This window comes from Salvia splendens, chromosome 1, assembly GCF_004379255.2.
Source record: "Salvia splendens isolate huo1 chromosome 1, SspV2, whole genome shotgun sequence".
NCBI classification, from domain to species: Eukaryota; Viridiplantae; Streptophyta; class Magnoliopsida; order Lamiales; family Lamiaceae; genus Salvia; species Salvia splendens.
Window position 1 is genome coordinate 8404291 of NC_056032.1, and position 15291 is coordinate 8419581.

General features: G+C 37.9%; 1 protein-coding gene across 1 annotated transcript; it reads right to left on the minus strand.

Moving 5' to 3' along the window:
• Positions 1-13235: 13235 nt before the first annotated feature.
• On the minus strand, positions 13236-14832 carry LOC121759873. Its single transcript, XM_042155803.1, has 4 exons — positions 14638-14832; positions 14256-14391; positions 14029-14210; positions 13236-13763 (listed from the first exon to the last, which is right to left on the minus strand). The coding sequence occupies exons 1-4, from the start codon at positions 14830-14832 to the stop codon at positions 13236-13238; spliced, it is 1041 nt and encodes a 346-aa protein (XP_042011737.1).
• Positions 14833-15291: the final 459 nt, after the last annotated feature.

Consider the following 15291-nt stretch of genomic DNA (forward strand, 5'->3'; position numbering starts at 1 on the left):
AAAGGGTATTGCTTGAGTATATAAATATTGATTAAACCGATAAACCTGATTTGCACAATTAAAACTTGATTTATACAAATTTAAGAACCAAGCTAATTAAAGTATATGTTTTTAATAGGTTGCTCGAACACAATTTCAACCTAACATGAATCCAATATGTGAAATTTTCAGGTTCCTAATGGGTCAGATCGATAAGGACACAAAACATTACTCATATCCATTAACTTCGTGTGTATTTAATGCGAAATTGGCAAAGTAAGTTGAAAATCAGAAGATAGAGTTATTAAACTACTATGGAGAATGAGATTCAATACATGAGAAAATAACTTACAAAAAAAAATGGACTAAATTTAGATGACTGACTTAAAATGACAAAAAAATGACTATTTCTTTTGGGACGAAGGAAATACTAATAGAATATAGCATGTTTAACTTTAAGGAAATATTATTTTTGCTTTCAGTTTTAAAGGTAAAATAAAATAATTTCGAAAGTCATGACTCTCATGACCCTAATTTTGAGGGTGAAGTTTCATCTTAATTGAGTTTCATATTTTATGTAGCAATGAACTATCTCACTGAGAACAAAATGGTCAATTACGTATAATAGTGGAGTAATAATTAATGCATAAAAAATGCAATAAACAATTCTACATATTAAACTGCACCTATTTTTGACATATTGTGATCACAATTTTTGTTGCTTTATTTATTTTATTATTTTCTTTAGTTAAGTCATTAGACAATCCACAGTGGGGCGGATGATAACGGAGGGAGTATAAGTTTGGGTGAAGTTATGAAACTACAAAAGTAAACGATGGGAGAATACATACAGAAATAAAAAAAATTAGTATACAATAAAACTACAGATATAATTATTTAATGATCTAAAAATATTTTTGTGCATAAATTCATGGTAAAGTTACAAAAATAATAAAGTATACAAATGGGAAATAGATATAATAAAGTAAGTAAATAGAAACCATATGTACGAATGGGAAATAAAAAAATTAAATAAGTTGAAAAATTCTATGCTCTGGATGCATCGGGCGTTCTATCGTCTGCCACTGTGAGTGCGCAGACGACAGACAATGCCTAGTAGGACTCGAACCCACAATCGCCTATTAGAAGTCAGACGACTATCCATCAGGCCATGGGCGCTTCTTGTCTTTTATATTTGGTTAAGAGATCATTTAAACAGAAAAATAGGACTATATGAGTAGGGGAAAGAAATTAAAAATTTTGAATAAAGTAATACGAATAGTAGAAAATAATTGAAGGACAAAGAGCTGAAACTATCAACATGAAATAAATAATTATTCTTTATACAAATCGATTTAATTTGGTAATATTTTATTAATTCTTAGGGTTGACACAAATATTTCATCATCCTGTTATCCGTGAAAAGAGTTTTGATTTTAAACTTCACAATCAGTCACACAACATACAAAAGGGAAAGGAAAATTCATCATTTAATTTAATTTTGAATTGACTTTTGAAAACAATGTTATGTTTATAACATTTGAATGAAGTATTTGAAATACAAATAGCAATCGTTTTTAATGTTTAACACTGTTTTTATACCATTGGAACTTTCTGAAGAAAACTAAACATTAGAAGGGCAATGAGGAATTGTATTTGTGGATACCATATTGGCCCAGAATAGACTTGCATATAAGCCTAGGCCCAATATTATAAAATCCTTAGTAGTATCTTCCAAAACAAAATACGGAGTAGAAAATAGTACTACTCCTATATGGGAAGACTTTTTGTAAACTTAGAGCATCCACAATAGCGCCTGTCCCGACGGACGTCTGGCCGGCATGCCGGAGTTCCGCGCGGGATGTCCGCCATTGTGCAGCTGTGACGCGGATACGGATGTCCGCGGACACCGGAATTCCGCGGCGTTCCCGGGACGTCCGCCATTGCGTTGACTCCACGGACGTCCGCGCGGACGTCCCAATTATTTTATTTTATTTTTTCGAAAATTCTATAAATATGGCTCGTTGAACTTCATTTCATTCGCACCACTTGTATTAACGAGTATCTCTCTCTAAATACTTTTCTTTCGAAGATAAATGGAGCACCATGATAGTGATTCCCCCGCCACGAGCGAGTCACAGGGACTGATTTTTTTAACTGTGTAATTTTTTTAATAATTATGTATGTTTTTTTTAATATGTATGTTTTTTTATAAATAAAGTGGTTTCAATTTCTCCGTATTTGTGTCGAAATTTTAATTCCGTAAATTGTTTAATTTGGTGAATTTGTGAATTTTTATTATTGTGGGAAGTCCGTCGGGATGTCCTTGGGGATGTCCGCCACTGTGCAGTGGGATGTCCTTATGACGTGGCAGTGCAGTGGGAAGTCCTTATGACGTGGCAGGAGATGTTTTTGGGATGTCCGCGGAGATGTCCACCGGGACATCCGCACTACTGTGGATGCTCTTAATACTATGAGTATTAAATATAATCACAAATTGCATTTGATTTTATGGTTAAGATACTTATAAATATCGAATTGGTAAAGTAAGAGAGAGATGAAAAATGTGACGGAACTAGTATTAGTGGATTATAGAGTCCACATTTATAATGATGTGTATGGTTAATATTGGCTTAAAACTTTTCGTTTATAGAATGGTCTAATTTTGGTGGACGATCTAAAATGGTAAAATTTGTCTTTTTTTGGACGGGGAATATTTGTCAATTTCTATATGGTCAAATTGGAAATATCTAAACTGATCAAGTTCGTCTTAAATGTAAATTTATAATTGTGACCCACGAGTTTTGATTAGGTATTTTCACCCTTTTAGGTAGGTTTTGTGTTTGACCTGTTCCATAATTCATCCACTTTCAAATTTCCTAGATTTACAGCTGACCTAGTTTTCTTTTTACGTGTTTTCTAGAAGATAAACTAGTACTAGTATATCATTACCCTTCAAATAATTTTATACTATAAAAGATTAATAGTTACAATGATTGAATATTGTATAGGAAAACTGAATTGTATATGAGGATAATAATAATCCACTTATACTTATTTTCATAAATAATTAATATTAAAAAACTGATTGATATAATTGATTCACTTTTAAATAGATTGGGATGAAAATATTTACAAATGGAATTGTTAAAGTTTGACAAATTTGATAAAATCACTATAGGTTTGGATAAATTCAATCAATAATCTAATTATTAAACACTAATTATCAAAGTTGAGATAGATTTGATTAAATCACCAAAGGTCATAATAAATTTGATCGATCACTAACCCAATCATACAATACGAATTATTATCACGACATCATTAATTTGTTATAAAAATGATCGATATGAAAAGTCATAAGTACATAACACTAGATCTTCAAAATCTAAAGATAAAATTCTGGACAGTCCAAAAATGATAGTATAAAGTACTCAAGTTGGATATTAAGTCTGTATCTGCTCATAATATTGGCGTTTCAACAAAAAATTAAAAAAATAATTAGCTTCGAATTTAATCAAAATTAAATTATATGTTACATCTGCAATATTTCTTTCCAAAAAGTCTGTTCTTAAGCAAGTCTAAATAGTAATTAGACCACAAAATTTTATAAAGTTTTAAGAGATCTTATGCGGTTGATCTTCTTAGAAAAAATAAGTAATTTTATGAAATTACTAATTAATAAGGCACAATTCAAATGGTAAATTATTGTTTTAGATAATTGTTTACAATTTTAGATGGTTGTGAAGGAAAATGTCGTTTTATCAAACAGTACATCGGACTAATCGAAGTCATATCCATTAAAGATTATATATCTAACTTTCGGTAATTTAGGCCCTATCATAATAAATCGAAATCTTGGTACAAAAACGTGCCCCACTAATCTTTAATTAATTATAATTTTCTGTATTCAGTCATACTCATACAAAAATCCTTAATTTCAATGAAATTTACAATTCAAGTATTTCTGTTTCAAACTTTGGTAACTACTTGTATATTGGTTACAAAATTGTACTATTGCACCATGCATCAATTGGAATTAGAATTACCGTATAAACTATGCCTTTGATTATTGATCAAAATTGCGTTTGATAAAAAAATAAATACTTGATTAGTTGATTCTTTTAATTTATGAGCTGCCAAAATATACCATTCCATGTTTTATTGGAGTAATATTTGTTTAATGAGCTCATTAAAATCTCATTTAATATTATTCAACACCTCTCATAATTTCTTAATTGAACAAGCAAATCTTTTATCTGATCACTGCGTAACTAAACAGTAAGCACACTTACGTTGGTTTTTATTCGTGACTATTTTGAAATTATTACTATCGCAAAATAGTATATCTTTTACTATTATGTTTTGAGAAATTATGTCCATATGGTGATACACATGTGTATTCCAAATATCAAATGAGATTAAGAATCTTCTAGTGTCGTGATGGATTGAAATCAAGAATAATTTTAAGATTTAATTAGTGTGAAAACCCAGTATGTAAAGTGATGGCGAATATTATTATTGATTGTTATGTTATTATTTGACCGTTAAAAATATTATTTAATATACTAGATTATATATAGTGTAAATGACATATTTTTTTAAAAAATATGAATATACTTATCTTTTTATTAAAAAATGAAAATAATTAAATTTAATAATCATAATCAAAGTTTGTTTGATTAATAAATTGTGAGATCCATAGAACAAAAATTATTGCAATCACCAAATCGAACTCAAGATTAATCGAAATAATAGATTGTTGGGTCAAAACTAAACTAATCTTTGGCCTCCAAAATTTGCTATAAAAAACTCCACTAGTGACTAGACTAATAATTCAACATAAAAGGTGAATTTTCCACTTGCTCCAATTTGTGTATGAACTACGTACCCACTTTGAAGTGCGATTTGGACACTTTACAATTACAAAATAATAAATTTATTATTGGCGTCATTTTGTAGAAAAGGAAGAAGTAATTAAATTGGAAATACCATTTTCTTTTAATAATTTAACAGGTAACTTTTTTAAAATTCTGTTTTCCAGTAATATCATGTTTATCAATATTGGTATCATTATATATTTATATTGAGTTTTAGACCTAGCTTGTATTCCGAAGCAAACATAATAAAAATGTAACAAGTGTATTATACATCTTGATTATACTATTAGAAATGGTTTTGATTAATAGAACATAATAACACTTTAAATAAATTAAAAATGATAGTACTACACTTTACCAGCTCACCATGCATAGCATTTAAGGATGGAAAATAAGACATCCAAATAATGACATTTTATCCAATCACTGAACTTTCACAATATATATCTAATTTGAAAAGCTGCTTTCCTTCTGCTTCAAGTAGCCGATAATTGAATATCCAAAAGACCAAAACAGGAAAAATAATCAATTCTTTTAATCACCGCCAAACATAACGATGAATTGAAAAGATTCTAAAAGAGGGACCATAATTTGAAAAAGGAATCTAGTATCGACAACAAATGGTCAAAACTGAATAGGAGATTACAAAAATGATTTTGTATGTCTTCTTATGAATATATACAGGGATAGATTTGTAAATTCAAAAGTGCGGACGCTAGGCCATCCACAGCGCTGTCACTAAATCATCCCTTAAATTACTATTTGCGGGCCCCACTGTATTTTTTTACTTGATCTCTTAACTATGGGACGGAACCTGCAACGCTCTGTCCCTTAACCGTCCCTTAAATTACTATTCATTCAATTTCATTTTTTATTTTTATTTCCAACCAAATTCAATTAAAAAAATCACACTTCATTAAAAATAAAATAAAATTACAACATAAAAAAATATAACTTAAAATTCAAAAAATAAAAAAGACATAATTAAAATCCTAAAAAATAAAAATGACATAATTTAAAATACAATTTTACAGAAAATAAAAAAAACTACTCCGCCGGCGAATCATCACCCGGAGGCGGTGGAGGTGCACTAAAGCCGTGAGGAGGCGGAATGCCAAGTTGTACCGCCATAAACGCAACTCCGTTAAGCCAGGATTGGTATTGGGCGGGCGTAAAGCGGGAAGTGTCCGCCATTGTGGCGGTCATGTACATGGCCATAAGGGAGTTGGGGGGCCCCCCCGAGCCCGAGCCAGCCTGGCTTGATTCGGGTCGGCCCCTCCTCCCTCTACCCGTCTTCGCCGCATTTCTCCCTTGCGGCCGACGGCGCCCACGGAAGGATCCCCCGGCATCGTCTGCCGGGGTCTCAACCTCCTGCGAGGCAAACTCTTGTGGCCCGCTGCCCGAACCGCCCTCACCAGACGAGTATTGGCCACTCTCTGTGTGCTTCGTGCGCTTCGACGTCGAGCCTGTGCTGGACCGTACACCGCCTGCCCACCTTTCCTAGTCCTTGACGACCTCCCAAACATCGACATATTTAAATTGTTTACCGGTGTCATCGAAGTAGACCCGCAAAGCCGACCTCAGAATGTTGGCTCCCGTGGCTCCGCTTTGGTAATGAGTCGCTTCATTCTTGTGGATGGCGCAGAATCGTTTGACCTCTCTGTCGACTCGGTCAAAGTGAGCGCGGAGCATCTTATATGTGCTGCGGCGGGTCTTTTTTGGCTTAATCTCGTGGTAGGCCTCGGTGACCTTTTCCCAGAATCACTTCCAGGGTTGTTGATTCCCAGCGATGGGATCGTACGAGACGCTGATCCAGGCGTTGTACACCGCCAACGTTTCTTTGGGGCCGTACGGATGCCGGCCTAGATCCTCCTCCTCCTCCTCCTCGTCGGCCTAGATCCTCCTCCTCCTCCTTCTCGTCGTCCGCCTCGGCCTTCGCCCTGGAGCTTCCCCCGCCTCGGCCTTCTTCCGGAGTGGGTTGAACCGGATAATCCTCCCGAATCTGGGATAATCCCTGCGAATACCGTGGGGCGGAGGGACGGGCTTATGCATCAACATCAAAATTGGGTGGTTGGTACCCCCGGCGTCGACGAACCATGGGTGCCCGGCGTCGACGAACTGGAACCACCCAATGTGTTGTACATGCTCCTCCAGTCGCCGAACGCGTTGAGATCCCACCCTTCGGAGCCGCCACCGCCGGAGTTTTCGTCGCCGGACATTTTGTGATGAGATGTTAGATGAAAATTGGAGAGGGAATGAAGATGATTTGAGAAGAATAGATGTGTAGTTGTGTGTGAAATGAGGATGAATTAGGAGTATTTATCGAGTAAAAAAATAAATAAATAAAAGGAAAAACGGCTATTAACGGTAATATTACCATTTCACTTTATTATTATTATTATTATCATTATTTTTTTTTATTTAATTCAAATTTTTTAGAAAAATGAATTATTGCGTCAGCATGACGATGCCCACTCTCGGGACGTCGAGTGGCCGTCACGCATGGCCTGGGAGCGCGCCACGTCGCCTCGGCGCGTGGCGAGCTGTCTCGCGTTTCATCACGTCAGAACGGGACGGTGACGGGCTGGGGACGAGACGGGGCGCGACAACGCATCACGCCGCCGTCCCGTCCCTGAGTGACGGGATACGGGCCACCCGCGTGACGCGTTGCAGGTGGCCTTAACGCGTAGTTCACAGATTTATTCATAAACTTTAACTAATACAAAAACAATTTATTTCTAAAATTACATTAGGCTGCAATTAGGTCATATATCGTTCGGGATGCGGTAGTGTGCTAACTAATTTACGCTAATAATTAATAACTTTCAATTCTGTGTATTAAAATTATCAACACAAAAATATAATTGTATCAATACAACATGTAAATTTAAATATCAACACAAAGAGATAAGTTTATCAACACAAGAAGATTGATAAATTTATGTTTTTGTGTTGATATTTTTGTTGGAGATATAGCTATAAAAAACACTAACCAGGCGTAATACAACCCGAGAGAAGAGAAATAAAACAGAAAAGAAAATTACAGTGGAAATTCAAAACTGTAAAGAAGAACTTAGCCGAGTCGAGGAAGGCCTCTTTCCGCAAGACGAGATACGCCCCGGTAGTGTTCTCGGTTTTGGCGTGTCATCCCCAAAGATAAAATGGCTACGTCTCGTTCGTTGCAACACCGCAGTTGGAACGAGCTCCGGCGAACTGGAAGAGGAAGAGGGCAGAGCTTCGAAAAGACTTATGCAGAGAGGAAGTATGCTTGTGATGTTTCTGTGTGTGTAATGGCTAGCCTATTTATAGGCCAAGCCACCATGCAGGGTCAACCAAGCCATTAAGGCTCATCATGGCTCATTCGTAACCGTCATCGGTTACAAGCTTGTGGCAGGAGTGTGCCTTTCGTGTGGATTTCTCACGTGGCAGCTTTGACTGTGCCACGCTTGACGATGTGTCTAGCCACAAGGATTGCTGACTCAGCGGTGGTCTAAAAAGATTAAGTTTGGACCAGGGACAAGCCCAAGCACCAAGCCCAAAGACCAATTGCCAAGATCCAAGTCCAAGATCAACTCCAAGATCAAGATCGGGATTGGGGTCAAGATCGGGATCGGGATCAGGATCGGGCCCGGGCCGGTGGCCCCGAGCATGAGCACGAGCACGGGCTCGGGCTCGGGCGGGCAGCGCGTGTGTGGGCTCTTTCACCCATCTTGATCCACTATAATTATTAAGTAACATAAAGTCACTTAATTTAAACACATTAAAAGATGTGTTACTTCTCCAATGTGGAATAATTAACACTAGTTAATTATTCCCTAAGCTCAAACTTCAAGCTTTAATTAAAAGCTAATTATGCCCAACTTTAATCCACTATTTCCACTCACCGGAAATCGGATTAGAGAAAATGAATATACTACATTTATCTACGTAAAATGTAGATCGGCGCTATATCATTTAATTTCACAAAATTAAATGTCTCGTCACATTTATTGTTTGGTCAAAATCCATTGACCGGCATATTTAATCCATGATTTTACAATTTTAAATGTCTCCAACACTCTATTGCTCTCTAGGGAATAGATATAGTTGAGTGTTTCTCATGAACTCTCATAGCTTAGTTGTCCCCTTGAACCAAGTTCTTGGGATCTCCAGTCATCACGGTTGGGTTACCACTATGACAATTCGTTAGTTTGTGGATTTCAAACACATTCCCTCTAGCAACTTATTCATTTGATCACGGTTTAACCCTTTAGTTAGCGGATCCGCTAGATTATCTATTGACTTCACATAGTCAATTGTAATCACGCCAGTTGTGATCAAGAGTCTCACGGTGTTATGTCGTCGACGAATGTGTCGAGACTTCCCGTTGTACAAGCCATTATTCGCCCTTCCAATAGCGGCTTGGCTATCGCAGTGAATCAACACCGGAGGTACAGGTTTAGACCAACATGGAATATCCTCGAGGAAATTCTTAAGCCACTCGGCTTCCTTACCAGCTTTGTCTAAAGCTATGAATTCGGATTCCATGGTTGATCGAGCTATACAGGTCTGTTTCGTGGATTTCCACGAGACAGCAGCACCCCCAATGGTAAAGATATATCCACTAGTGGAAAGTGAGTCTTTATTATCGGATATCCAGTTTGCATCACAGTACCCTTCAAGTACCGGGGGGTATCTTGCAAAATGCAACCCATGATTTTGAGTATGTTTTAAGTATCTCAAAACCCTTACAAGATCTTTCCAATGCTCTTTGCTTGGATTACTCGTGTAGCGTGCTAGCTTATTCATGGCGCAAGCAATATCGGGTCTCGTATAATTAGTCAAGTACATAATGCACCCGATAACCTTCGCATAATCTTCTTGTGCGACAGGTTCGCCTTTGTTCTTGCTAAGGTGAACATTTAGCTCTATAGGCGTCTTAGCCGGCGTGCTGTCATAAGCATTGAATCTTTTTAGCACTTTCTCCACATAGTGAGATTGTGTTAAGGTGATTCCCTCGGATGTTCTTAGAATCTTCATTCCAAGAATTACATCGGCTAGACCCATGTCCTTCATGTCAAAATTTCTTTTCAACATGGCTTTAGTTTCGTTAATCATTCGGGTACTACTGCCCATGATTAACATGTCATCAACGTAGAGACATACTATAACATATCCGTTATAAGTATTCTTAATATAGACACACTTGTCACACTCGTTGATTTTAAAATCATTTGATAACATTACATTATCAAATTTTAAGTGACATTGGAGCGACGCTTGTTTTAGTCCATATAAGGACTTAACCAGTTTGCAGACCTTATTTTCTTGTCCAGGTACTACAAAACCTTCAGGTTTTTCCATATAGATCTTATCCTCGAGTTCACCATTTAGAAACGCAGTTTTTACGTTCATTTGGTGAATCTCAAGATTGTGCAATGCAGCAATCGCGAGAAGCACTCTTATAGAAGTGATTCTCGTTACATGTGAGTACGTATCAAAGAAGTCATGTCCTTCCTTTTGTTTAAAACCCTTGACTACTAGTCGGGCTTTATATTTATCAACTGTTCCATCGGCCTTAAATTTCCTTTTAAGGACCCATTTACATCCTAGAGGTTTAGCACCTTCGGGAAGATCAACCAACACCCAAGTGTGGTTTAGCAAAATTGAGTCAATTTTGCTTTGAACAGCTTCTCTCCAATGCAGCCCGTCTGGGCCTGCATAGACTACTTTCAAAGACGTTGGTTCTTCATCCAACATGAAGGCAATGTAGTCGGGACCAAAAGTTTTTGGTGTTCTAACCCTATTGCCTCGTCTCGTTACTGCCTCATTTGGATCAGGCCTAGCACGCTTGCGAGATTCAGGCTCTTTATCTAATGACTTAGAGCTTGTTATTTCATCCTCAATTCTTGCTTTAGAATTAGAAGCTACATTCTCTTGATTTTTACAAGGAAATGTATTTTCAAGAAATACAACATTTATTGATTCAATTGTTGTTCCAACAGTCACAGTCGATATTTCAGACTTATAAACAACAAATCTATACGCACTATTGTTAAGTGCATATCCAATGAAGATGCAATCAACCGTTTTAGGTCCGATTGTAACTTCTTTGGGCGGAGGAACCATTACCTTTGTCAAACACCCCCACACTTTGAGGTATTTGTAGGATGACTTCCTTCCTTTCCACAACTCGTAGGGAGTGACATCCTTACCTTTTAGTGGAATTTTATTCAAGAATAGTTAGCTGTCAAAACAGCTTCCCCCACATGTTATGTGGTAATCCTGAACTGAGTAGCAGTGCATTCATCATCTATTTTAGAGTTCGATTTTTGCATTCTGCAACACCATTAGATTGAGGTGAATATGGAGCAGTTGTTTGATGAATTATACCACTTGCGTTGCATAACTCCTCAAAACGGGGCTACATATTCGCCTCATCTATCGCTTCGAATCGTTTTGATTTTACAACCAAGTTGATTCTCAACTTCGTTCTTATAATTTTTGAACGCTTCTATTGCTTCATCTTTACTTCTTAAAAGTTAAATGTAGCAATACCATGTGCAATCATCTATGAAAGTGATAAAATATTTTTTACCACCTCTAGTTTGCACCATCTTTAAATCACACACATCCGTGTGGATTAGTTCAATGGGTTTCGTGTTTCTTTCTACTGAATGAAACGGTAACTTGGCCATTTTGGCTTCAAGACAAATTTCACATTTATCTTTAGTGTAAACTTCATTTGCCTTTATTGACTCTAGATTTACTAGTCTTTTAATGGCATTTGAACTTACATGTCCCAATCTGCAGTGCCAAAATTTGTACACTCAGTCAAGTAGGAAGAAGTAGATGCTTCATTCTTATTAGCCAATGGCTTTGGAACACGAAGTGTTGCTACACTAAGCTTGAAAAGTCCGTCGGTTACATAACCTTTTCCGAGGGACTTCCCAAACTTATACTCCCTCCGTTTCGCCATAGTTGAGTCATTTTACCATTTCGGGAAGTTTCTTCATAGTTGAGTCGTTTCCAAAAAAGGAAAGAATTAGAAGATTTAATGGTGATTTAGGCATTTTATTTAACTTCCCTAATGACACTTAATTAGTGTAATTAAATGGAGAAACAAATCGCCTATTTTGGTGTGGGTCATTTACGCGTCTGCTTTCTCTCTCTCATCTAAACTACTCCTCCTTCTTTCTTCCCCAATTCTCAAACCCTAGATTCGCCGCTTTCATCCTCGCTGATTTCGCCGACACACACAATGGACCGATTGAACCACCCCGATGGCGAGGGATGGATTAACCCTCGCATCACCCGTGTTCCAGCCGGGTCGCGCGGGAGAGGGTTGATTTCGTCCGCTTCCCGGAGAAGAGGTCGTATCTCGGCGAGTTCTCGGGGGAGAGGTCGTATTTTGAGCAATTCCGGCCGTAGATCTTGACAATCGGCCCGAGATGATGAAGGCTTAATCCACCATCTATTCTCGTTCATATGCCGTTCCCACATCGGTGAACTCGCCGAGACTCCGGCCGTTCCCACATCGGTGAAGGCCTCTCCCCTAACCGGAGGCCTTGCTGGTGGTGTCGACGGCAACCGAACTCCGGTCGGTTGCATATTTGGAGGTGTAGGCAGCGCCTCCCAGACTGGTGGCGTACCTGGCGGTGAAGGCCGCGCCTCCCTTACCGGAGGTGTTGCTGGTGGTGAAGACGAAGCCTCACCGACTGGTTGCGTATCTGGAGGTGAAGGCCGCGCCACCCCGACCAGAGTTCTTGCTAGTGGTGAAGGCGACGCCTGCTATGAGGTGACTGACAGCCCGGTAATGTCTGATGAAGAGTTTGTAAGGCGATATGTCATCACCGAGGCTGACAAGGAAGCATGGGAGAGAAACAAGGCCGAGGCAGAAAGGGAGGTGAAGGCACTCTTCGGTGAAAATTGTTTGGATCCGTAATTTGGTTGGTGAGATCTTTGTGTATGCTGACTATAGTAAGTGGGTTGTCATTTGTGTTTTGATATGTGATCTTTTGTTATGTTTGTGTGATCTGTGATTTGTCTTTGGTTGTTGATGGACCTGTTGATGTTGTGCATAATGGTTGGTGATGGTTATGGGGTGGTTTTGATGTTGTGAATTTGGTGGTGATGGGGTTGTTGTTTGTGGTGGTGATGGGGCTGTTGTTTGTGGTGGTGATGGTGCTGTTGTGATAGTTACATGCATTTAGATAAACATCATCCATGATTTATGCACAGATACAACATTGTTCAAACACAAAATGCATTATTTCAGCCTATTGACTGCCTATTCAAAACACTAGCATGATATGTGCATTCATGTGTATTCACTGAATGCATCATTCATGCACAAAGGCAGCCTATCCAAAAAACAAAAAAGCTTCTACTATACCTTCATAATCCTAATGACTGAGCAATCAGCTCCAATCCCTCGTTGTTCCCTTGGTCCCGCAGGTAAGCAATTGTTTGCATAGACAGCTCCACTGGAACTTCTAGATCCTTTGGAAGTTGATTCGTCCTCCTTAAATGTGCTTTCCCCATGTGGGGCAGTTTGTATGTGTTATGCCCCTGAACTTTCATGATTTCCATGAAACATCCTTGAAGACTTAGGAAAACATTGTCCAAAGTCTGTGGCTGTAATTCATTGAATGATTGCACCACTGCATTCACTAAATCATCCACATTTTTGCATGCAGTCTGAGTTTGCAGTGATTGTATTGCTCGGAACCAACCCAAATCATTGACATTAGTGTCAGGTGAGTTAGGTGGTTGTTGCACAAGTGATATTGAGAAACCACTTTGTTGTGCAGCTTCTTTGAAAGCTGGATCATTGTCTTTGATGTGTGGTCTTGCATTGTCTTGTTGTATCTTGAGAACTTTAGTTGCCCCATCGGGCCACTTGGCTTTGATGGCAGGTAATATCTGTTCCCAACAAGTAGCCATGCATGATATCATCATTTGCACAACATTACAAAGCTGATTTTACTAGTGTATCATGAGTATGTAGATACACTAGTATGTAATGGCTGATGTGCACACATTTATTGCATTACAGAGATGCAAACATTACCTCATTTGCACAACATTACAAAGCTGATTTTACTAGTGTATCATGAGTATGTAGATACACTAGTATGTAATGGCTTATGTGCACAAATTAATTGCATTAAAGAGATACAAACATTACCTTGTTGATCAAGCAGTCCCTGGTCACATCTTTTGTGATACTCTCTATGGGTTTTGTCTCCAAAGTGCCTGCCATTCTGTTCTTGCTTGACCTTTTGGCAGGAACTTGTTTGGTAAATTGAAAAATTCCAATTTTTCCATCAAACAAGACTTCACCATTAACACCAAACAAGGGCCTACACACTGCACACATGAACATAATTTTTTATATGAACTGCTTATTTTTACGTGTTCTATGAGGTTCTTCCTCTCCTGGAGCAAGATAGAATCTTTGAGCTCCTTTTGTCATGTAGAACCACTTTTCATCAATGTGTATGGTGTTGTACATGTTCCTGAACTTGATCTTGTTCAAGATCCTGTCTAGCTGTAAAGATTCAACTGTGAATCTCAGTCTCAACAACTTATTTGCAGCTGTTAAGCTGGGCTTAATGGCTGATGTGTGTGGCCTAATTAGGCCAGCCTTAACCCACCTCCAAACTGTGGCTTTTGAACAACCTAAACCGGCTGCCACACTTAAGAGGTTGCATCTCTTTGAGAAATGCATACTCTTGAGTACCTCAACATCAAGATGCAACCTTTTGGGGTAAGTTCTCACTTTTTTTAGACTTACCAATTGCATTGATTGTCCTCTTTGTTGTTGTTTCTTTGCAGCATTCCACCATCGTGTACATGTTTGACGGGAGATTCTGAATTTGAGTTGTGCCTCCTTAAGTGTGCCGCGAGGAGGAACAATGCCGACGCACCTTCCAATGATGAATTGAACCACTTGGTTCTTGAATTCTGATGAGTACTCTTGATGCCCCATTATGAGCATTCAATGCAGTGGTGGAGCAGTGGCTGAGGCTGTGGCTGTGGCTGTGTATAGAGCATTCAAGCCATTTTTGGAAAGAGAGCATTTACTCCATTTGGTTGGGAATGGCAGTGGTTGGGAATGGACTTTTATTAATGTGAATAGAAAGTGGCGCCGCATTTTGGAGTAAAAATTTTGTTAAGTGTTTGAAAAGTGTAAGTCCTCATGCTTTGATTAAGGAACTTGTTTGATTACTTCAATGTGAATGAATAAAGGAACTTGTTTGATTATTCAGTGCTTTTTTATTGTATTGCTCGAAAATTTACAGAATTCAATTTCCATGTCTATTTCTTTTTTATTTACTGAATTTAAATATTTATTGTGAATAATTAGCAAATAAATAAATCATTTAAAAAAAGAATTATGTAAGTTGAGTTCAAATAATAAATCAAATCAAAATTGAAATTCACATTT

Coding starts and splice junctions, on each gene's coding strand:
- LOC121759873 (XM_042155803.1), bottom strand. CDS start 14,832: ATGGGGCATCAAGAGTACTCATCAGAATTCAAGAACCAAGTGGTTCAA. Junction 14,392..14,637: donor GAGGACAATCAATGCAATTG/GTAAGTCTAAAA, acceptor GAATCTTTACAG/CTAGACAGGATCTTGAACAA. Junction 14,211..14,255: donor GGAAGAACCTCATAGAACAC/GTAAAAATAAGC, acceptor TCATGTGTGCAG/TGTGTAGGCCCTTGTTTGGT.